The following is a 23,683-nucleotide window of genomic DNA, read 5'->3' as shown; positions in this document are numbered from 1 at the left end:
TTCATGTTTAGAAGTAGTAGAAGGCTATTTGTAGATTTGAAAAAGAAAGGAATCCACGTCTAGAGAAGTTGTTTTTCGAGTCTCTTCACATATGCCAAGGTTAACTTGCTGTCTCTCTGTTAATCCAAGGTTAATGGTTGCTCTGGTATGCATCAATAACATCTGGCTCACACACTGGAATCTTGGATTTCACAGTTTATTTAGGGTGTACAAAAGTGATACACAGATGAAATTAGAATCACCAGTCTTTGAGCGCTATGCTATTTTAAAAAACAAAAAGACGGGGTACAGAAGAGATAAAAACATTAATCATAATAAGACTAAATGTCTTGTTACCTAAAAGCAGTCAGTCTACGAGAACTTATAATAGCAGAAAAGGCGAGAAAGAGTGAAAGGTGAGGAAACCATCTATGGGACTGATTACTGTCTTAGAGTCTGCCAGAGTTTTAAGTTAGCACCCCACAGGACAAACACCAGGCCCTAATGAAGAGATAATTAGATACATGTCCCATTAATATGAATAATAAAACAGGCAGCTGTGAAAACAAAAATAAATTGCCTGTATGTTACTGGAAGAACTTCCACATACCAAGCGATATTAAAGCAAGAACAAAAAATAAATTTTGAAAAGTATTGTGACAATTTGTGGAAAAAATGTCTCCCATGTGTTGCATAAGGCTCTATTTGTCATGCGTTGGACCCTGCTCACAGACACTTTGAACAATTGCTACCAGCAGACTTTACTGAACAGAAGTCACAGAAAATGACAAAATGATAAAGACTACTGCAGAGCAGAAAACATGTTGTCCATGGTGGAGCTTCAACGGAGAACAACAAAGCCATTTGGTACAAGTCCTGCTGGCCGGCGTTTGCTTGCCAGCAGGAGCATCTCAGACAGCTCAAACTGCCTGAAGAACAAAGTTGTGGCCAAGTGTATGTCTGTGTTTGTCTGTGTTATTTCTATGCCTGATGAGAGACGGGGGGGGGGGGGGGGTGAGATAATTCACGATCCAAGAGACAAGGGTTTGTTTTTTTTCCCCCCTTCATTTTGTTCCTAGAGTAAAGTGTTTGCCATTGGTATTAGAAATACTTGGGCATAAGAAGCGAATCTGCCGTGTACGGTAATTGGTGCATGTGTGTCTCCTCGTAGTTTCCACATGACATCGATTCATTATCCTAATGTCCACCTGGAGGGTAAAAAAAGATGCTTTCCTCCATTTACTCTGCCATAGTTCTTCAGTAGCCAAATTGCATACATGTTTTCTTTGGTGGGTCATTTAAACTGATGCTCGACAAATAACTTACATAGGTAGGAGAATAAGAGGAGGGATATTCCTTTTCCATGAGATACGTTCAAGTGGACTTCAAGCAGGAACATCTTGTTGACTCTGGGTTTTTTTTTTGGCTTTTTCTTCTTCTGAGAGGTGATTACAATATTTTCTGGACAGTAAGACGATATTAAATCAATGCTGGCTGTTCATCTAAATCATCATTATGGTTGCGTTAAAGTTAAATAAATCTTGAACTAACGTTAGAAAATATAGTATAGAGTAGTAAGTGTAGAGTAGGTGGCAACAAAAAGGTTGAAAAGTCATAAAGTTACAGTTGATCTAAAAAAAATAAAGCTATTATCGTTTGGACTATTCCATTTCACCCCTCTCCCAATGGTGCATCCCATTTGTCCACTATTGAAAAGTCATTGATTTATAGTTGACTGGTAAATAGTATTTAAAAAACCATGGGAAAGAACATTTCTGCATGTCCTCCATAAATACATCAGATAAGGACTCACACAAAAGTAACTCGGGATCTCGCAAAAGTAACTCTGTTCGGTTTATCATCGCACTCCCAGCACATCGTGCCTCGACCTCCCGGTCGGCTTCGAGCTGGCGGTCTCCGAAGAAGAAAAACCATTTGCGAGATCTCGCAAAACTTCAGCTTTATTTTTTTTCTCCAATGTCCCCTGCGGGGCTCCGTAGTGACACATACTGGAGATGTGTGAGTTTGACAGTGGTGATAATTAGACTCTTCTAAAGTGTCACTAACTGACTTTTTCTTGCCAATATAACTTTGATGTCACGATTATGTACACCAGATCTCAAGAGAGAGAGCAAGAGGAAGACAGACTCACATTAACATACTTTAAGTAAAAAAAAATCTGAACAAAGTATGCTCCTTTCATACTTTTTTCATATGTTTTATTCACTTTATGGTTTTGTGATGTCTTTTGTAGATGTGGTGATTACAAATGGAGGCAGTGACAGTCTGAGAATTCTCCTTGACAGACAGTGTAGGAGTGAATCCACTAAAACTTATTTTAAACTAATGTTGATTTAATAAATTAAATACATTTGTACAAGTAGTACAACATTTTGAAGTATTATCAGTAACTTGCTATGCTTACATCAGTTGAAATACCACTGAAGTCCTATTGATCTTTAGTAGTGGTTTATAATTGCCAAGTGTGTGCTGCTGTCCTGTGATTATTGTGTAATTATTATTATTATTATTTTTATCTCTAAGCAACTAGAAATTTCTCGCTTTGTGTTCGTACATGTGTTGTGCATCGATAGTCTAACCTGGTTAAATGTGTTGTCCAACAGGTCGTTTTCAGCAGCACGGCGGCTCTTGGGAGCATCAGGAGGGCACTGCAAGAGAGCAAAGACAAGATTTAGATCACTAAGGTCAAATTTCTGCTTTGGGTAGGATGTAAAATTTGGTTAAAATCATGTTTTACCAACTTTAAGAGATGTTTGGGATAAGTCCCTTCTGATAAGAAGAGCTCACATTCAAATAACATAATAGTGGCTGACTTTGTGTGTAGAAACAAAATCTGCTCTTATTTAGTTGCGTTTCAAGACGCTGCAACTTTCATGGGCGTGCTTATACAAATATGTATGTGCTCCTCCACTTCTCATTTCAAATTTAAACGCCGCTTGGAGGAGGCCCTGCAGCACACACGCCATGAGCAAAGGAGAAGAGGTTTTCGTCTTCAAACCCTCTAATCAATTTTACAGGATCCAATCCCTCCTCCAGAGGCCTCTGCATTTTCAAACTTCTGAAGGAGCTTCTCACCCTGTTTGTATCCCTCCCATGAATTCATCTGGTAATGAAAAAGGCACATATGCATGCACGAAACGACACGCAAGCACAGACAACCCTGGAGAATTGCTACAAAAAGTTGGGTGAATTCATGAAATACCTTCAGCTTAAAAATAAACTCTGAACTGGCTGTTTACAATTCTTCCCATGAACAACTGCTTGCTCAACACACTTTTATGGGGTTTTCAGTCCAATGCATCTGTTTTCTATTTGATAAGGTGCTTGTCTGAAGTTTGCAAACAATAACCGCTCAAAAACACAGAAGAAAAGAGGTAGACAGGCAAGAGAAAGACAACGAACTATAAAAACAATGAAACAGAAAAGAAAATGGCTTCTGGAAGGTGCGACAAGGAACGTGAATGTTCGAAAATGGCTTTTAGTCACGCCTTAAGCTAATAATATTGGCAAATCACATTTTATGTGCAAATAACCAAATTAAATTCTTGTCGATTAACATATTATAGATTCAAACAAAGTTTCTGGAGCAGAATTAAGACAATAATCTTAGTCAAACAGCTGATGGAGTCCTATAAAAATATGGGCTTCCTGCATACCATGATCTGCAGCCAAGTTCTTTTTCTTCCTTTCTGACCACCAAAAATAAGTGGAGGGGGAAAAACAGAATAGAGCATTATAAAGACAAAGCATTGCTGATTAACAAAAAAACCCATAAAGTCTCAAGAGAAATTGCAGAGACTTTTTTTTATGGTATTTAATTTGGATAATGCAGACTCAGCTTTTCTTGCAGCTGTTTAACAGTAAAAGCCATCCAACAGATTACTTTTACTGTCATGGAGCTGCGACAAGTGCTGAGTTACAGTCACCGGGGCTCAGTTCAGCTCAGCTTTGGTTCAACAAAAGTAAGAGTCTGCCCCAAATTTACATTCAGTCAGGTTTACAAAACAACTCTTTTTTTACTTTATTTGAATTTTTAATGAACTTCGGGTTTAAACAAGCCAAAGATCTTCAAACAGAAATAACAGCATTACTGCTAACACAACTCAAAGCTAGCCAATAAGCCAGAATTCTGTTGAAGCTGAGTGTATGCTAACACCAGCCCAGCAGCCAGATCCTCATCTTCAACAGGTAACAAAAGCAGTGATGAACCGTCAGGCTTGCAGCCTCCATTTCTGTGGTGATTGCTTTAAAGTTTTTGTGCCCCAACACTGGTCTAATTTGATAGTGTTTGGAGATGTCAGTAAGTAGATTTCTTTTGTGTTCCAACAGCGTTAAGCTAGCTCTTTTGTGCGCTAAGCAGCTTTTTTTTATGCTAAAGTAGGGCATGCTGTAAAGTGCACGTAGACGCAGAAAGAAAGCAAAGATTTTCCCAAAAAGCTAAAGTTTTCATTTAAACTCTTTGCTATTAGCCTCTGCTCCAGACAAAGTTATAGTTGCTGGTAAAGACAGTAATGGTTTCCACTCTCACCCGTGCCCCAGGTATTTCACAGCAGGCCTCGTGCATGGCAAGTGAGGGGTCACAATACAGCATTGCCTGCTGAATATCCATCTGCAAAAAACAGACAGACAGAGAGAGGATAGTAAATACAGTGCTGGATATGGCGGTGTCTAAGGGTACTTTGCTTTGTTTATTTTATTAAGAACATCAAGTGTAAATGAGGCAGTAAACATGGCTGAGAGTCAATTAATTTCTCATTAATGTAAAGCAATGGAAAATCACTTCATCAGATGCTTCCTGTGAATGTCTGCGGTTGCGTGAGGGTGTGCGCGTGTTCCCCCCTGAACTGACAAAAGTGGCCTAGCTGTTTTCCCAGCTAGGCCGGTTAACCGATCATTAAATTAATTGTCTGGATTACTGGATCTGTTTAGCACTAATAGTCTCAATTCACTACATATATTCGCTTATGTTTTTAAATCAGGACTCATTGAGATTGTCTTAAAGGAATGAAAACCTTATGGGTGTAGAACAGACGCATATACACATACATATAAGCTTAAATATCTATGATTTCAGTTGAAAGGCATTTATGGGAGGATGGTAGGGAATGTCTTTTTTCCTGGATAAATGCTTTGATAAAGTGGTGAAATTCTAAATGTCAGGGGTCTACTGTGTTATATTACTCAACTGTGCTCTAGGATGCCCTCATCTGTGGCACTAACCTCAACCTGGCTCATTCATAACACCTCTGAAACAGTTTGTTCCTCATACAGAGAGAGACTAAAGGTCACCATATGCTCAAATAGTAACTTGAGATGACATTTACGTTGCAAACCTTAATCTTAATCAAAAGCTCCTCAACAGTCAAGACCGTGAAGTCAAGCGTGTGACATTTCTTTGCCTAATGTCCCTCTATTTTCCCAGTAGACCATTTTTAAAAGCAATGGCCAAGCACTAGCTAAAAAAAGTCTACCCTTGGCAAACCTTGGGCTTTGCTTGCAGTTGTATTGAATGTTTTAGAGGAGTTAAAAAAAAACTAAATTTAACTTGTGATTGATACCGTCTATAAACAACAAGACTTCATTTTTTGGGTGGAAAAAAAAATGTTCCAATCTTGCTTAATTCACAACACTGAAACACGCTCAGGAGGCTCAAAAGGACAACTGCAAACTCTGGTAACTGGTGTGTTTTAATCTGGCTTCGAGTTCTGTCGACCACCTTATTTTAATCAATATGCTGGCGGCAGATTGCACCGCTCTCCATTTGTTTTGCACCCAGCTTTGTGAAAGAAGCCTCACTGTTGAAATTGGGAGCACCTAAGTCACGCCACAGAAGAAAAAAAAACAGATCACGTCACTCCATTTTCTGCATATTTATGAACTGAGTTTGAGGACTGATTTTAAAATATGGCTAAGGCTTTCCACAATCAGGCTCTCGGTTACGTTGCTGATATTTTAATCCCTATAGAGTCCTCTGGCAGAAGTCTCCTGGTTTTTTCCAGCCACTCACTTTGTTACTCGGGGTGAATGAGACCTTGCTGTTCGTGTCTCAGCATTGGAGCTTTCTTCCTGAGCATCCCAAGTAAATCAAAAGCAGCTTTTAGGGTTCCCCTCTGTAAAACCAAAAGAGCACTGAATGTTTAGCCCAAATGTGGCCCTATTTTATGGGTCTCATTTAGTCTTTACTTATAACGCTGACTCAGATTGTCTAACTCTGCCAAAGTCCGTCTGATACGGGCCAGATGTTAGATATGTTTCAACCATTTGGGACACATCTGGCCCACACACCATTTGCTAATGCCAGATTAGGTCCAACTGTATCTACTATCTAGGAAGTGTCTTTACTGAGGTTTTCCTGTTAACTATACATGTAAGTTTTTTATATCCTGTGTGTTTATGATTTTCTGTATTTTTTTTAAATTGTTGTTTATTGTTGACACTATAAAAATAAAATTATTATATTTTTTATTAATCTCATACTTGCACAGCCCCAGCATCTGACGCCCGAATACCCAGCAGAGTGTGTCCATCAGAGGGAAGGGCTCCTCTGCGCTCCAGGGGTTTGGTCTCAATTGAGCTGCAATCCACATGGAGGGAAGCAGCTCCGTGTTGGACACTGAGGGCCAACTTGTGCCAGTGCAGATCCATCAAGGCTTCCACTCCCTCTCCAGTGAAAACACAACCCACCAGGTCCGCTGAAGGGTTTGCCCCTTTGGCTCGAAAGGACAGGGTGCGATCTGGGCCGCTGACGTCTACGGAGAGCTGGGTTTTAGTTGGAGGCAAAGAACAGGATAAATGAGGTGGCATTGTACCAGTTAAACTCAAAATAATGCAAATAGGTAAAACAAAAAGTAGTATATCTCAAAGTGTTTGACTGGCAGTGGTTTCAACAAACTTTAATACAGTACGTACACGTGATTACCACCTAACAAACCTGTACAATTGACTAGCAAAGGGGAAAGACATATTAATTACACACACAAGCAGTACAGCCAATCAATCACTGCTAATGAGGCGACTTGGCCTCCATCCATCATACACGCCAAATATTTAAATCTGGCCTCCAACTCTTAGTGATTATCGGGACTCTGAGGGACTCCAGTGCTTCATCATGGAACACAAGTGAATAACAATGAAGGTGAATGAAAGAGGAGAGTCGGAGATGATCGAAAGAAGACTGACAAAGAGACAGGGAGCAAAAGAGAGGGTATCGGATGAAAAATACGAGGGGACAAAAGCCGTATGGAATGAAAGAGGGGGGAGAAAATTGAAAAGATGTCACAAGAGAAAAGAAATCGAAAGAGAAAGTGGATGACTATGCAAGAGAGAGATGAGCGGCGGAGAGAATGAAAAGACAAAAAAGTGAGAGGGATAAAAAGGTGAAAGATCAACGGAGAAGCAAGTAATGAGAGAACAGAAGGAAAGAGAGTAGTGAGGGGGAGGGGGAGAAAGTGTAAAACTGAGGAAATGATGAGGGAGCCGCACCTGTGGATATCCCTGCGCATCCGATATCTGAAAGAGGTAGATGGTGTCTCTCAAGGCAGCCTTCTTTAACGCCAGGGTGAAGACCAGAGTGAACTCCTCTGGCAGGCCATAGGGGAACACCTGGCTGGAGCACAGAAGTTCAGAGGGGTCAGATCCAAGATACTCCTCTATTCACAGGAGCTGCAAACTGTGAAGCTGCACACAGAGAATGATTAAAGAGGGACTTCTCCAGTTTTATACTAAAAGCTCACGGAGAGTGCTAGCCTCTCACACTTTAGAGAATTCACTGAGAACAAGCAACAAAAGTATTTTTTAAAAATAAGAAAATAGCTAAACTACAAAGGGCTTGTGCTACAAACTAAAAACATAAAGTTTAAAGTTATAATGTGTTTTTGATGCTTCTTTGGAGCATTACTCTCTTTATCGGAGGAGAAATGAAAAAGGCAGAAAAAACAGGAAACGAAAAACTGGAATATTCACGGTTTACGAGTCTATGAAGAATGAATAGAAAACTAAAACTACAGTCATAAGTTCTCCCAGTGATTGCTAACAAAAGGTGTTATGAAGTCATTCCATTGTTTTGGGAAATAGATTTGTATCCAGTGCTTTCGGTGCTCATTAGGCAGTAAAGGTTTGGATGTCTCAACTTCCTTTATATCAGATTTTGAGACACAAACAGTTCTTATCATTTGTATGCTGATGATTTTCTGCTTTATATCACTTTTAAGCCTCAATGTGTTTTAAAGCTTTAATTGCACAGAATTGTTTGAACTGCATAAAAGCCTGGATGTTATGTAATTTTCTCCAGCTGACTGAGAATAAAACAAAGATCGTTGTGTGCATCTCTGCCTGCCTAGTCCCCCAGGTCCTTAGAAATCTGGGTTCCCTCTCCTGTTATGTCCTGTTTATGTTATCTATTAGAGACCTGGGAATGACTGTTGATGAGAACCAGATGTTAAGGTTGGATTTGAATGTTAAGGCTCTAGTTTGTTCTTGTTTTCATCATCAGAGAACTATAATACATTTTCATCCTACTGCAATTGCTCTGCATCATATTTAGAAATTAATTCAAAGTTCTGCTGTTCACCTTTTGGGTTCTGCATAAAGTACCCACCTATATTGGCAAATTTTAATACCATATGTCACCAGCAAGACTCTCAGGTCCTCTGATCAGGGCTAATCGTCCATCCTGAAATGTAGATTAAAAACTAAAGGTGATGGAGACATTGCAGTAGTACCCCCCACTCTCTAGAGTTCTCTCCCATCCAGTTTATTTTCTGTGAGCTTATCTGTGTATGCATTCAAAGGCAGCTGAAGACTCATCTTTTTAAATTGGCATTTGGGTAGCATCCACACATTTTCTACCATTTATCCGAGTTCCGGTCGTATGGGAAACAGCCTAAGCAGAGAAGCCCAGACTTCCCACATCCCAAATCTTCTAGCTCACCCGAGTGGTTCCCAACCCAGCCGAGAGTCATAATCTCTCCAGCATCCTGCATCTGCCTCAGAATAGGACAGAAGTCTCGCCTCACTTAGTGGTCGTCCAGAAGGCATTCCAGTCAGTCACCTGCAAGGTGCTTTATATTGTAAGGTAAAGACCATACAATAATAGAAAGGAACCCCCAACAATCAGATGACCCCTATGAGCAAGTACTTGGCAACAGTGGGAAGAAAAAACTCTATATTAACAGGAAGAAAACTCCGGCACAACCAGACTTAGCGAGGGGCAGCCATCTACCAGTTGGGGGTGATTGTTCATGAAAACTACTTGAGTCACTTAAACCTGCAGCAGTCAAACAAATAAGCTAATAATGGCTTCATGTGTGATGCAAAACCTGCCTTCTCAGGGGAAAACCTGCTGCTTAACCTTTTCAAGCCAACACATCTTATGTACTATGTGGCCTCTGAGTGAACGGAAAATCTAACATGTGACGTGATGCGTCACATAGAGCCTTTCAAAGTCTCTATGTGACAGCCCCAAAAAGAGATAGTGGTCTAACAGGTCTTAGCAGATCTCTGTAAATATATTCTGTATATGAATATGTGTATGACCAATGACCTAAACTCATTGGCCAGTCCTGTAAGGAATTAGCTTGGAGAGCAGAAAAGGGAATGTAGTTACTGTACTGCAGCACCACTAAATAATTTGCATGTATAGAAATATTTATAGGTGTGTATACTATGTGTATTTATGGGTTACGAATATATGTACCAACCTACTGATGGTTATTGTGTGTTATTTGCAAAACACGTCTTCACATGAAGACAGTGAGTAACCAGAGAGTTGCCGTCTCATTTAATTGGGCTTTTACTCATAGGGACAAATCTTTGGACTCATATATCTTTCCTTCACGTCCTCATGAGCACAGAGTAACAAAGTAATCCTGTGTGTGTTTGTGTATTTACACACTTCTGCGTGAGTCCTGTTCTTTTCCATGCATGTTCCCATTACGTTTCTATTTTTTTCTTTCTTTTTTTTTTTTTGCACTATACGTTTTGTGACTGCAGTACAATGCAAAGCCCGTGTGTTACCCTTTGGCATTAATTTTCATAGCAGATACAGTCCGGCAAGCCTCATCTCTCAGTTGCTGGTCAAGGGCACCTAAGCACATAAATATAATACACATACGCACACACACGCATTCACTGCTTGGAAGTGTGCAGATGTATTGAGAGATGAAGGAGCAGCTGGTTTCCCCTTCCTAGAAGTGGGGTGACAGTGATTTATAACTGAGGAAAGATCCAAGGGAAAACAGCCAACTACAGGATGTCAAAACAAAGCGAAGATGAGTGGAAGAAAAGGGTGATAAAGAAAAACACATGAAAGAAAGCAAGTGAAAGATGAGAGAGTAGAAAACTTGGTACAATATGAAAATGCATGAGAATTCGCCTTTAACTAATCCGCACATAGGTAGAGATAATATATAGGAAACTCTGGGGTTCACACAACTTGTGGAAATGAAATGGAAAAAGCACACGCAAGAAATAGAAACAGACAGGGAAAATGGAGAGGAGAGACAGAAAATCCAATGTTGAGAACACAGTTGTTTTGCTGTCGATTAGTGACATGAGCTGCAGGGCACAAAAGCACTCATAGTACAGAAACTATTGACTTTTAAGTTGGAAGTACTGCAACTTGGCCTATTATGTTCAGGGTCAGACATATACACACAAACATGCAACGGGGAGATAAATCACTCACTGCGGGGCCCAGCAGATTCAGATCTAGACTCTTCTAACTCTGAGAGAAAGTTACTTGTTAAAAAAACAGAAAAGAGAGAGAGAGAGAAAGAGGAAGGCGGCAGAAGAAAGTCTCTGTGAGCCAGAGAGGCACAGGGGAAGATGGGAAGAAGAAATCTAATGTTGAAATAGCAGATCTCTAGTTTAAGATGAGAATATCACCTGGAGAGGAATACAGACACCCTTATATTGGGTTCTAACTGTGCTGGAATCAATTGCTTTCAGTGGAGAGGACTTCTATCCCTGATGGTTTTATACACAACTAAACGTAAGGAATTTTAAACAGCTAGAACCCGACGCATACACACAAAAAACGGGAAAAAGCACAATTTCAAGCTATAGCGGACATGTACTTTTTCCTTTAATGCTAACATTAGCATGCTTGGATTTCCACAATGACAATGCTTGCATGCTGATTTTACAGCTGAAGCTGATAGGAAAAAAATTAAAAAATTAAAATCTATCACAATCCTTCTTGAGAGGACAGTCAATGTATGATTTAAATTTCATCAATTTCATCTATCCGTGAGTGGAGAGTTTTCTTTCAGAACCACAAATGTCAGTGTCTTGTGCTAGCTGAAACGCCAGGGGATTACCAACATCTTTAGGATTGATCCTCTGGGCACCTTGGCTGCCTCTACAAATTTGTATCAGATGATATGTCAGTCAATTTGACAGCTGCCAGACATTTCACTAAAAGCAAAAATACGTCTTCCTGCTGGTAGAGCTAGAGGGTAAACCAAGGTGATCAGTGGAGCAATTACAATATATTCTCTGAAGACCACAAATATCAGTGCAAGGGTTACAGCAATCCATCCTGTAGTTTCTGAGATGTTCTGGTTCAGACCTAAGCAGTGGAACAACCAATCTGACCGATACTGACATCCCCAGAGGCAGGTGATAGCACTGCTAATAAATGATGTTCCAGAGCCCCGCCCCCATCTAGAAAAATGACATTTAAGCTGCTGCAGAAAGTTTGATTTAGAGAAGAGAAAAAAGATCAAATCCTACACAGTAAGAGTGTTACAGACAACAATAGCTAGGAGTATATATGTCTCTCCTTACCGAGTTATCCTGAATCTGCCTTTTTTCTTCAAAAATACAGCTGCAACTTATCTTTGCTCTTTTGCTTTTTCATGAGCCCCCACCACTTCAATCTCTTGATCTTAATACTATAAATTTGTAACTACTTTCTTTTTAATAAGAGCAGCATCAATTTTTAAATTAAACTACAAATTGTACCACTCCTGCTGGGTGATAGTGAGTCTCAAATTCGTTAAACGCATCTCATTTCTGACTTAAATAGCTTCCACCATGGCCTCATTCCATAACATTACAGGACTTCTATACACTGGTGCTGCATAACAGAAACACGCTCGAAGCAACCACATTATATTTCTCTGAAATTAAAATGCGTGTGACCAGCTGTGACCGGTGCCCATTTCACTGTCAGCAGACAGCTGAGAGAGGCGGGAGACGAGTAGCTTCGTCTGACTGTCACTCATTTGCATTAGCTTGGATTAGCCTGGGATACAAAGCAAAACACCACTTTCCAATTACAGAACACACGTCCTTCACTTGAGTCGGCCTCACAGGAAATGAATTAAAAAGCCGTGTGAGTGACAGCGAGTCGGAGCTGGATGTGCGTTGTTTGTTACTTAGTTTTACAAACACCCCATGCAGCCTGACCTTGCATGAAAAAAGGGGTCAAATCTAACGCAAGATGCCACATCTATGCAGAGCAACACACACATATGCTTGCAGGGACACACAAATACTGTACTGCGAAAAGTCTTGAGACGAACCTCATTTCTTCATATTTTGCCAGGAAAATGGTAAATAGGTGCAGTTGTGTATTAAACTACTTCTTCAGTAAGATGGAAATAGAGCACATGAGGAAGAAAACAGTGTTTGAACAATTCTAACAAGTTTGAAAGTTGATATTTGGTATGGCCACCTTCATCCTTCGACACAGCCTGAACTCTCTTTAAGCTTTCTCGTAATTTCTTTAAGAAGGCTTCAGAATAGTTCTCCAGGCTTCTTGAAGGACATTTAAAGCTCTTCTTTGGATGGTGGCTGCCTTTTGTTCCATTCCCTGTCAACATGATCCCACACTGCTTAAATAATGTTGAAGTCTGAGCTCGGGGGAGATTAATCCATGACTGATAGTGTTCCACTGTGTTTTTTCTATCCAGGTTTTACAGTAGTGGCAGTGTGTTAGTGATCATCACCATACTGAAAAATGAAGCTGTTGCCAAAGAGACACTTTCTAGATGGAATTGCATGACAGATCAAATATGACTGTACTTTTCTGCATTCATAGTTCGACAACTGGCTGCAATACAGCCCCAAACCGGTACTGGTTTTATTTTGTTGTATTTATCCACGACATCTTAAAGGCCAGTCCGTGAAAATATTGTAGGACATAAACTGGTCCGTGGCACAAAAAAGGTTGGGGACCACTGCTATAGACGATGGTTTAAAACTCCACGTAACCTGTTTCCACTGAGTTTCAGTCCAGTTTTCCTATAATTTGACTTTCAGATACTGTTCTTCTGCATTGTTCTTCTGGACTTAACCCTTAACTACATCCTTTAAAGTCTTGTGCACCTGCACTCTTCTATTCAAATATTGGTAACCTGTTCAAAAATCGAAATGGATGCAAGTTAAAGTCATGAGTAAAAAAATTATACAACCAAATAACAAAGAAGAAAATTAGCATTCATAGCCATTAGACAATAGCCCTTATTTGATTTGCCTGTCTCAGATTTGGTTTAATTATTTAGAGAATGACAGTGAGTTCTATGTATAGAGCAATGCAAGCAAAGTGAAAGGTACCCAGAAGGCAAAGCTGATGTGCTAACATTGATTATTTTCTGTCTCAGTTAAAAAGAAGTCGCCCAGGTAGCGTTCTTCACTGATAAAACTGACAGCGGAGCTCTCGGTGGCATCAAAATTTCAATAATCACAAAATCCCAAACGAGCAGCAGGGAAGAGATGGCGTTCCCATCCTTTCTTTGTATGGTTAGAGGCAAAACAAAAACATCTTGGTATTTCCTCTTTGGCTCCTAAGATGCTGATTTCCCAAGAAGTGACAGTTGTTTTTTCAGTTTTTCTCGCCCCTTTTTCATAAGTACGACTACTCTCCAAGTCTGTGACAAACAATATATGTGACACTTTTAGAACAAAACGTCTCAACCGAAAAGAGTGTTTTGTAGACAGATTTATCGGGCCTTTCAAGTGAGCGGAGCTCACGGCTCGCAGCGCTGGACAGAGTGATAAAATACTGCGCGCTGACCCAATTGGCACGTTGTGAAATACTGCTTTATCGGTGGGCAGAGAGAAGCTCATCCAGCCGGAAAAACAGCCAGCACAGAACTCTAATAAGCAATTTTCACACAATTCCAAACACAGTCTACACCCGACTGCTGTGTAATAACAACGTGAACACCCCGAGAAGGCATAATTACACCATGTCAAGCTGCAAAAAGCACGGAAGGGAGTGAAGCCATGAGTTGCTGCATTTTATGGCTGCGGGTCTCTTCATGTAGAAACAAGTTAAGAACAAGCTGCCCAACACGGCCTTTAAAGTCTTTTTTTTTTTCCTCTTTCCAGCTAACTGTGGCCCACCTTCTAATTAAGACGTCACTCTTATAGTTTCTGTTCAGGCAAATAAGTCATGCATTTCATTATGAAAGCTAGTTATAATAAGTACATGCGGTTGCAAGTGGAAAACCAACAAGCTGTTACAGCCCAGTTTACAAGCCAGGGTTGGTGGTGAGGGAAATGAATGGGTATTTCTGGAAATGCAATCACAGCTTGACCCACGACATACAGATCGCCAAGATTCTGCTTTTTTTTCTCCTTTTCCTTTTTTTTAAACACACTGCACTGCGCTGACATGTTGAGTGAGAGTTCAGAGGCTGAAGAGCCGAGGGTTTTCAGTTTCTCTGGCGTCCTATTTGTTCAGATATGACATGGAAACAGAGAGCCCGTCCACACAGGCCTCTAGAAAGCTGGAAAATCTGCAGAACTTCACTAATTCTTTCCCAGTAAAACATCTTCAACGATCTAAAGCTCCACGCTGCGTGCTCGTGCACGGGTTTGTCCGCAGATGCGCGGAGAAACAGATGAAACAGATGAAACAGATGTACAGCGGACTTACTCGCTGGGTCGTAAGAGCGCAGTCTTGCCCAAGCGGAGGATGACAGCTCCTCGAGGGTTACGGATCTTCTTGACATCTTTGCTCTTGAGCAGGGAAAATCGCCTCACCAGATTAAAACCTGCAAAGGGTAAGGCATTCGTGAGCAGCCACACCAAATAAAAGTCACATAACAGCTGGTGTGTTTGGAGCTCGTCTATTAACCGGTGATGTTGGTCCTGGCGCTCTGGGGAAACTTCCAGTCCTCCACTTGTAAGGACGGGCACTGCACATCTGAAATGCAAGGGGAAAAAAAGAAATTAAAAAGGGGGGTATCTAATAAGTGAAAAACCTCGACACGTACTGTAAGACAAGCATGTAAAGAAGTTGGTTCAGAAGCTGTGTCAAATATAACCTCTGACACTTATTACTGAGTGAAACGGACAGAAGTTTTGTTTTAAAAACAAGAGAGTCAGCAGCTTCAAACATATACATTTGAGAGTAACAGAAATATTGATCTGGTGGAAGGAGAATGGGAGTTGGTGGGGGTGAAAGAGAGTCCGAACGAAAAAAGAAAAAAAAATACAGCGTAAAACACAGAGAAGAAGATGAAATGAGGGCAAAGCTATGCCGAGTGGAACACAAGCCAGCCTGACAGGTTGTCTCGCACCAAGCTTGTCTGTCGCGGTTGCCTCCGTTTGATGGATGTGTTCTCACCCTGTCAGGGGAGGTTGCAGAGAAAAGTGTTGCCTGTCAGAGCGGACTGCCTGACTACAGGGAGGTGGGTGGGGGTGGGGGTGAAACCGGGCAAGCACAGGTAGACGTGGGCCCTGTGAAACGCTATGATCCACCCTTAATTGATCTCTTTGGGGCCAAGGAGCAAGACATACTGCTGGGCTCAGTTTTGAGATTTTTCTTTTATTATGACTGCAGATAATACGAGCGCGATGCCCTGTTTTAATACAAAACTACCTCTTTTGCTGATTGGTTTTCGAAATCATTCACGTGTGCCGAAACTCAGGATGAGAGATTTTAGTTTCTGCCCCGTCAATCAGAAGGATGGTCATATTTGACAAACTTAAAGACTATTTTTATGTGACAAAATAACTGTATTCCATTAAAATGTTGCCTTTTTGATATAACTGGACATCTTGTAAGTCCCTATTTAAAAGCGCGTGTAGAGATAAAGGTGAACGACTTCAGAAGATGATGTGCTTTTTCAATCGTTTATTCAGGGAAAAACATCAACAGAAGTAAGACTCTCTACAAATGTAATTACCCCCCCCCCCCCCGGCTTTAAAAGCTAGCATTGCCCACTTCAGTAGAAATAACTCTGCGGCAATTTGCATAATTGCACACCAGTCTCTGACACCTTGCTGAAAATATTCTTTCAGCTGCAAGACGTTTGAAGGGTTTCTTTTCTTTGCATATATGCTACTTGCAAATCACTCCATAACATTTTAGCAGCCTTCAGATGTGGCGTTGATTAGACCGTTCAATAAGCCTTCATATGACCAATTACTTGACGGATTTGTTCATGTTCTTTGGCTTGTTAACTCTTTGAAAGGTCCAGTTCAACAATCCAGTTCAAAATTCACCTCTTCATTAATATACCGGGCCCAGGCCTTGTCCCTGAGGCAGAAAAACAACCCCAAGCCATAACATTTCCACCACCATGCTTCGCAATTGGCATGAGGATCTTCTTTGGTCTGCACCACACATGCCAACAACTTTAGAAAAGATTCAGTTATCTAGCAATGTAATTCTAAAAATACATTTTACCTAAAGAACAACCAGAGTTGTCTGCTGACCCTGTAATGGAGCATCAAATCCTGGGTGCCTTCAAAAAAATTAACTTTTACTGTCAACAGATTCTAGCAACTGCAACTGCAAGGCAGAAACTGCAGAGGTGTTATGGTCCAATATTTCCATCAATTTATACCACTAAATGGTGCAGCAAGTCAATGTGTCCTGGCGAGTTTCTGCACGAAGAAGTTGTTAAATGTGGAAATTGTGAAAGGGAGGGTTGAAAATGTAATATTGCACCTGATTCATGCAGCGCCATCCGCTGTGTGGCACAAACAGAACAGGCATATAGGTAGCCGCTTGCTGACAGTGTATTGTTTTCACCCTGCCTTTAAGAATGCAAAACATCTTGGACAAGTTGAAATCCCAGTATCAGAGGTCAAGTTGTGAATGTAATAACTCTAGAACAAGGCCATTTAGGATCTCCAATAAATCTTCACTTTCACAAAAAACAGTTGAATTTGTACAGATTATGGCAACAGTTATTTAATTGTAAATGGTTTAATGGTATGTAGGAGCATATAACTAAAGACTAGGTGCTTCTTTTGAGGAAGAGTTTAACTGGAGGACACTGGTCTTTGTTTCTATCACCTAAAGAGAAGACTGAGTAGAGGATTGAAGAAGCTGCCTTTTCTAAAGCCCTGTTAACACCACAAACTATTACTTGGGGACCTCTAGAAACTGGTGATCTTACATTGCCGGTTCTTATATAGTGCTTTTCTACTCTACTTGGGTACTTAAAGCTCATTATACAACATCTCATTCACTTATATATTCATACAAGCACTTTTTCTACATTTTAAGTGCCTTCTGTTTAACATAGACTCTCTGTTGACTGCATTGGGGGGAGCTTTGGGGTTCAGGAACTTCACCAAGGATACTTTGGCATGCATACTGGAGCAGCCAGGGATCGAACCACCAACCTCAAGGTCTTCGGATCATATTAGTCCTGGGCGAATCAGGATCTCATGTGTTCTTTTTTTCTTTTTGCAATCTTTTTTGGTGCTTTATGCACCATTATGTTATGGAGTCTACAATGGAAAATATAAAAAGGAAATTTTGGTTGACTTTTGGTTTTGCAAATTCATAGAAAGAACAAGTTAAAACATACTGCAAAAGCAGTCTAAAAAAAGTGCCCCAAATTCCTGACTTTTAACTAATTTAGTTACATTTACATATTCCATGCTATTTTGTTACATAAAAATGTTCGATGTATTGAAATCTGGTCAAATGAAATGTACTTGATTTGTACTCAATTTAGACCAAGCATATGTTCCTTAATAATGAATTGCTTTCAAAAATCTCAAAATTATTGCTTCATGCTTATTAAAAGTGAAGAATTTTTATTCAGTGTACCTACAAAGGTTCCTTCCTTTGTAGGTAAGGAACCTTTTGCTATCATTAAGGAAACTCAACCATTAATATAACACAAAGTTCAATTTTCCAGAGCTGCACAACAAACACAGATGTAAGAGTTTAATCACATTAAACAACGCAGGAATACTAATCTTGTGCAAATAGGGCTTTACTCCCTGGAGTCCTAGGGAATGTCTTTTTGATGAAATGGGCAGAGCGCTTCAGGGAGTATTGCCTTGAAGGGTGCAATCTGAAGATACTGTGTATGTTTCCAAGCAAAATGCAGCTTTATCAAGGCTCACAGCAAAACGTGGTGAAATAGAGGAATATAATTCCTCAAATAATAAAAACCAACCAACTTTAATCAAGACCCTGGAATTTAATTTCACGGAGGCCAGCTAAAAAAAAAAAGAGGAAAGAATTAAATCCCTTTTAGCTGTTCATCACTTTTTCACTTTTTATCAAGATCATCTCTTTACGCAGTGCAGTTTTTTGCCCAATTTTGGTTCCAAAATACAAATGACTGTACTGCAAAGCGCAGCACATTTTGTCCCGTGAGCCCCCACCAGTGTGTCATTTTCTTATTGCTGTCAACAAATACAAATCAAGCCGTGGAAAAGAGATGTCATGCAGCAATGTTGCGGCACGCTAAGAGAGGCTTGAGATTAAAAGTAAAAGAAATCAGACGTGTTGGACGTGACTTCCAAACAACGGATCCGGTGGAGAAGGTATCGAGCGCTGCTTTAGAGTTTTCTCAGCCCTCTGATGTTGTCACTCATTCTTAAATCCTGCCTTCGCGCCCTCTCTCACTCGCACAGTCACACATGCTGTATTCATAATTTGAATTCTCCATCCTGAAGCCTAATCTGCCAACTCAGCACAAAGTGCAATGTGCAGCCTCACAAGCGCACACACACACACGTATCCACACACACACACACAGAAAGAGTGTATCTTTATATCTCTCACTGAGAGTTTTTTTTTTTTAAGTCAAGACATGGTATGATCTGCTTTTTGTTGCTGCTTAGGCTGCTTTCTCCCCCCCCCACCCCTTTTGCATTTTGCGTGGGGGTTGGTTTCATCACTGCCGCAGTTCCATCAGAAGGAATACAGATGAAGGCTTTGTCAGGTGTGGAGTGGAGAGACCCTGGCTGCAGGCAAACGGGCAGCACAATAAAAAGTTAAACAGCACAATAGAGGAGAAGGTGGAGAGATGAGGAGGGAGGAACAAAGGAGAGCAGAGAGAGAAAAAAAGAGAAAGTGGAAACATAACAGGTAATGTAAGGTGTGAAGTGTCACTTCAGGAAAAGCAACTTACCCCACAACACCCAGACCAGCACTCCCCAGTTTGTTTTTTCTGAGGTAAGACTAAGAATAGCTGACTGCATTATATTGCAAGATAAAGAAATCAAGTTTGAAGAGGCATCTTTTACGATTAAAAAAAAGAAGCTTTTATCTCTCCTGTGACAATTTTAGGATATCTAAGCTTCATGTTCATGCTCAACTTTCAGCATGCTTAGGGCACAACAGCCTTCAGCAACTTAGAATTTGAGTAAAAAGAAAGAGCATATAGATTAGAGATGTATAGATTTAACGTGCTCGCTTCCAACCCTGTCCCTCCTGGTGACTCCCACTACAAATCTTAGCATCTTTAACTCTGCCACCTCCACTCAAGCTTCTGTCTTTTTGTCAGTACCACTTCCAAATTCTCTCTCACTCTTTCTGCTATCCGTCTGCCGCAAATCAACCTCGACACTCATCTCCACCCACTCCAACCTGTCTGCACTCTCTTCTTCACCCCTCTTGTGTGCTGTCAATTGCTTTGAACAGTTGAAGCTAGGTATTTAAACTCATCCACTTTCACTACCTCTACTCCTTTTTTCACCATTTCCCCTGCTTCCCTCCCACACGTGCATTCCTCTTTTATCCAGTGCATACCTCCACTTCTCCAGGCTCCCCCTACTCTCACTACAGGTCATGTCAATGCCATCTGCAAACATTAAAGTCTGCAGAGACTCCTACCTGATCTATTAACATGTCCAACACCTCTGCATATAAGAAAGAGCTCTGAGCTGATACCTGCTATAATCCCATCCCCATCTTCAACCTGTCACTCCTACTGCACACCTCACTGCTGTCTAGTTGTCCTCATCTATATTCTGTACCACCCTCACATACCTCTATACCACCTCTGACTTCCTCATGCTCCACCAAAGTTCCCTTTGAGCCATGAAGACAATGCACCTCCTTATGAACTCTGTATTTTTTGATCAGTCATCATATCCATAGTGTTCTTTCTTAGCATGAATTAATATTATTTATATGTTAGCAAACTAGGGCTAAGGCACTTGCAAACAACTATAGTGACAGGTTTCTGAATTATCGACATTTCACTATACTGCGAATTGACTATGTGCACATTAGCATATGCTACTTCCGGTGCGGAAACTCCTGTGGGGAGCTTTGTTTCTGGTGTCCTATTCACGCCCTGTTTACGGTCCAAAACAAGTTAAGCAAATGAATGAATCAAGCGGCGATTTACATTTCTATAGATGTCTTGGGCATTTACCCAATATATCTGTAAATGATGTTCATCGACTTGTCGATATTTTTCCCCGCACCTCAGAGCAAAAGAGAAAAGGGATTCAAATGTTAGATTTCTCAGCTGTCCCTCGTTTATCGCGGGTGTTATGTTCTATAAATAACCAGCGATAGGTGAAATCAAGTAGCCAATTTTATTTTTGGACGGTGCAAAACGTTTCGTGGACATCGTGGGCATACAGCACTGCACTTCAGAGTCACACTGCTAGCGATCGATGCAGCGATTCTGTACTGTACAGGAGAGACGTCACGGAGGAGATCGTCTGCAGCGATCAGGACGCAGGACACAATGTGATGTAAAAAAAGCATGCAAACTTGCACTAAAAAATCTGCGAAACAGCGAGGTGAAAGGTGAACCGTGTTATAGTGAGGGACCGCTGTAATTTTGAAGGTAAGTCACAACATACCCTTCGTAAATACTAATGTATAGAAACCCTTACCAGCAATCATTCATTTTTTGTGTGGCTTTTTTCACGGTTTGTTAACATGCTGTGTAGGTGTGTACTTGACTAGCTGATATCGACTTAACGGGGGAAACATCTGGTTTGACTATTGTTCACCTGTAGTTTGAATGCTGAACATTTGCCTGTTTAAATCATAAGACCAGTCACTATACAGAGATGTGCTTCTGAATGTGGACGATGTGTCTTCTGCTGCAGTGATGCAGTTCTGCTTGTGTTGAGTGATGTAAACAACTGATCGATCTAAACTCTTTAAACGTCAAAACTGATCATTAGATTTTTTGTGACACAACAGTGGTGAGTGTTCTCACCTTCTGCTCTTTGTAACTTAACGCGATCTTTCCGTTTTCGAGTTTTGGACATGATTTTGGAGTACATCTTCGCAGTAGCGATTGACCACAAAGTAAAGCTACCGGAAATGTACAACCCCACATCCGGTCTCAAACCAGGAAGTTAGCATTTTCTCGTGCACAGGGCCAATATAGTATGCTAGTGGTCCATATCGTTATACTGGAAGTTGACAACCAGTTTCTAGGCCTGTGTGACTGAGTCCTTACATAATTCAAAGTCACTGCAGAGCAAATGAGTTATCTTCCTCTCTGCTATTGGCAGCACTAAATTGTGCTAGCTGTGTCCTGATTGCACAATGTAAAGATTTTTAATAATAATCATGGATTGGATTTATATAGCGCTTTTCAAGGCACCCAAAGCGCTTTACAATGCCACTATTCGTTCACTCTCACATTCACACACTGGTGGAGGCAAGCTACAGTTGTAGCCACAGCTGCCCTGGGGCAGACTGACAGAAGCGAGGCTGCCATATCGCGCCATCGGCCCCTCTGGCCAACACCAGCAGGCGGTAGGGTAAAGTGTCTTGCCCAAGTACACGACGACCAGGACAGAGAGCCCGGGGATCGAACCGGCGACCTTCCGGTTACAGATGTGCACTTCCCAACCCCCCTGAGCCACGGTCGCCTCCTAACTTGCTAACTTGAAGCTTTAACATGCTAACAATTCTAGCATTACACTAATAACAGCCAAGGCCGCTAAAGTTAACAGACTCTATAAACAGTTCAGTGCTTTAAAAAGCTTTCAGCAAAGAGAATGTAACACCCTTTCCAGAACACATACACTGGGAGAGGCTTTTCGCATGACTCACAGCTAGGAGAGTGTCCGTTCTTATTAGCAATAGTGACACAACGCAACCTCAACCCAGTGTTCCTAAATCCTCAGTAAGGAAAATCGCTATTGGCTGTCCTAAAAGTCGCTAGTAGTCGCTAAATGACGTCATCGCCTAATTTGCATAATTGGTTATGGTAATGTAATTGTAACCTACGTTGTAGGAGAGAAAAATAACATCGTGGAAGAGACATAAAGTGAGCTAACAACGTCCTAAATGCATTTAGAATTTATTTAGAACTACAAATTAAATTTATTTTAGGAATTATTGTTTTTTTAATGCCACAATTCCAACCCTACTCCTTTATCCGGGTTAGACCGGCAAAAGTGACTCGAAATAGGCACTCTGGTGGAGTTACTTTGTGTGTGTGTGTGTGTGTGTGTTTATAAGTAGTTTTAAACCTTGTGACCCACAACAACATAACAGTAAAAGAAGAACTGACTGCGTTACAGTCAGTATGGGAGTAGCGGCTTTGCTCATGTGCGATTCATTTGCAGTTTGGACGCATAGATGGGAACATCTCCTGCCCTGATAGCAGCTGGGGGAGGACTATCCTCCGCCCGCTTTTGCACGAGCGAGGTGCCCACGGCAGCACCCGCTGCTTGTTGAGTGTAAGAGCGATACGCGTTTTCAAGTCAAAAAGTCGTCATAAATGAGTCTCCAATAACACCAGAAAAAGTCGCCAGATTTGTCGCTAGTCGCTTTTTAGAAAAAAAAAGTCGCTAAGGGGGTCTGAAAACTCGCTAAATATAGCGACAAAGTCGCTAAGTTGGCAACACTACCTTGCCCTATAGGTCCTAAACAAGTAGATCAAATCACCGGTTAGACACACATACAGAAATTCTTTGATTTACTAGTGAGGCATTATTAGGCTAATGGATAGGCTAATTTATGGATAGCTCTCTAATAATAAATTCAGTATTCCAGATAAAAGGATGAGGAGTGGGAATGAATTCTGTTATTTTGAGGTAACTAGTTAAACATTATTGCTATAAATGCTGTGCATACTTTTTAAACTCTTTGATCTGTATTTTCACTCAAGGAAGAAACAAACTACTTCCACATAACTCAAAGGATCGATGATTTTTTAGTGGACTGTAGCATACTCAGGCAATTTGGCAGTGGACCCACTACGGAACTTGAACCCCATTTCTTCTCAAGCTGTGATCAAATGAAAGCATTTGCTTGTTGACAAGCTAATTAGCACAAAGTATGACTGCCACTCCAGGATCCTGCTAGTAGCTGCATGTAGTCTTAAAGAGATTGGATGGTCTTGGCTGGGTTCACTTCCTCTTTGATGGGTTGTGTTTGAGCCTTGCCAAAGCAGGTAATGATACTACACAGGCAGTCACAGAGCACACTGCTAAGCGTGTTCCCCTCAGGTCTCCGCATTGCCAAAGATAAAAATTCAAGACA

At 40.9% G+C, this 23,683-nt stretch overlaps 1 protein-coding gene across 7 annotated transcripts in view; it reads right to left on the bottom strand.

Annotated features, from left to right (window-relative positions):
* The window catches only part of col16a1 (collagen, type XVI, alpha 1), a 78,153-nt gene that overhangs the window by 44,804 nt on the left and 9,666 nt on the right, over window positions 1–23,683 (bottom strand). For all 7 annotated transcript variants that reach the window (XM_040020296.1, XM_040020294.1, XM_040020298.1 and 4 more), the window contains exons 3-8: window positions 15,089–15,157; window positions 14,888–15,005; window positions 7,483–7,606; window positions 6,478–6,759; window positions 4,529–4,609; window positions 2,580–2,648 (exon numbers count right to left, since the gene is read on the bottom strand). In XM_040020296.1, the coding sequence (XP_039876230.1) occupies window positions 2,580–2,648; window positions 4,529–4,609; window positions 6,478–6,759; window positions 7,483–7,606; window positions 14,888–15,005; window positions 15,089–15,157 (743 nt within the window). The remainder of the gene's footprint in view (window positions 1–2,579; window positions 2,649–4,528; window positions 4,610–6,477; window positions 6,760–7,482; window positions 7,607–14,887; window positions 15,006–15,088; window positions 15,158–23,683) is intronic.

The sequence above is a fragment of the Simochromis diagramma genome, unplaced genomic scaffold, assembly GCF_900408965.1.
Source record: "Simochromis diagramma unplaced genomic scaffold, fSimDia1.1 OVJJ01000753.1, whole genome shotgun sequence".
Classification (NCBI taxonomy): Eukaryota; Metazoa; Chordata; class Actinopteri; order Cichliformes; family Cichlidae; genus Simochromis; species Simochromis diagramma.
This window is presented reverse-complemented; position numbering and strand designations above follow the sequence as displayed.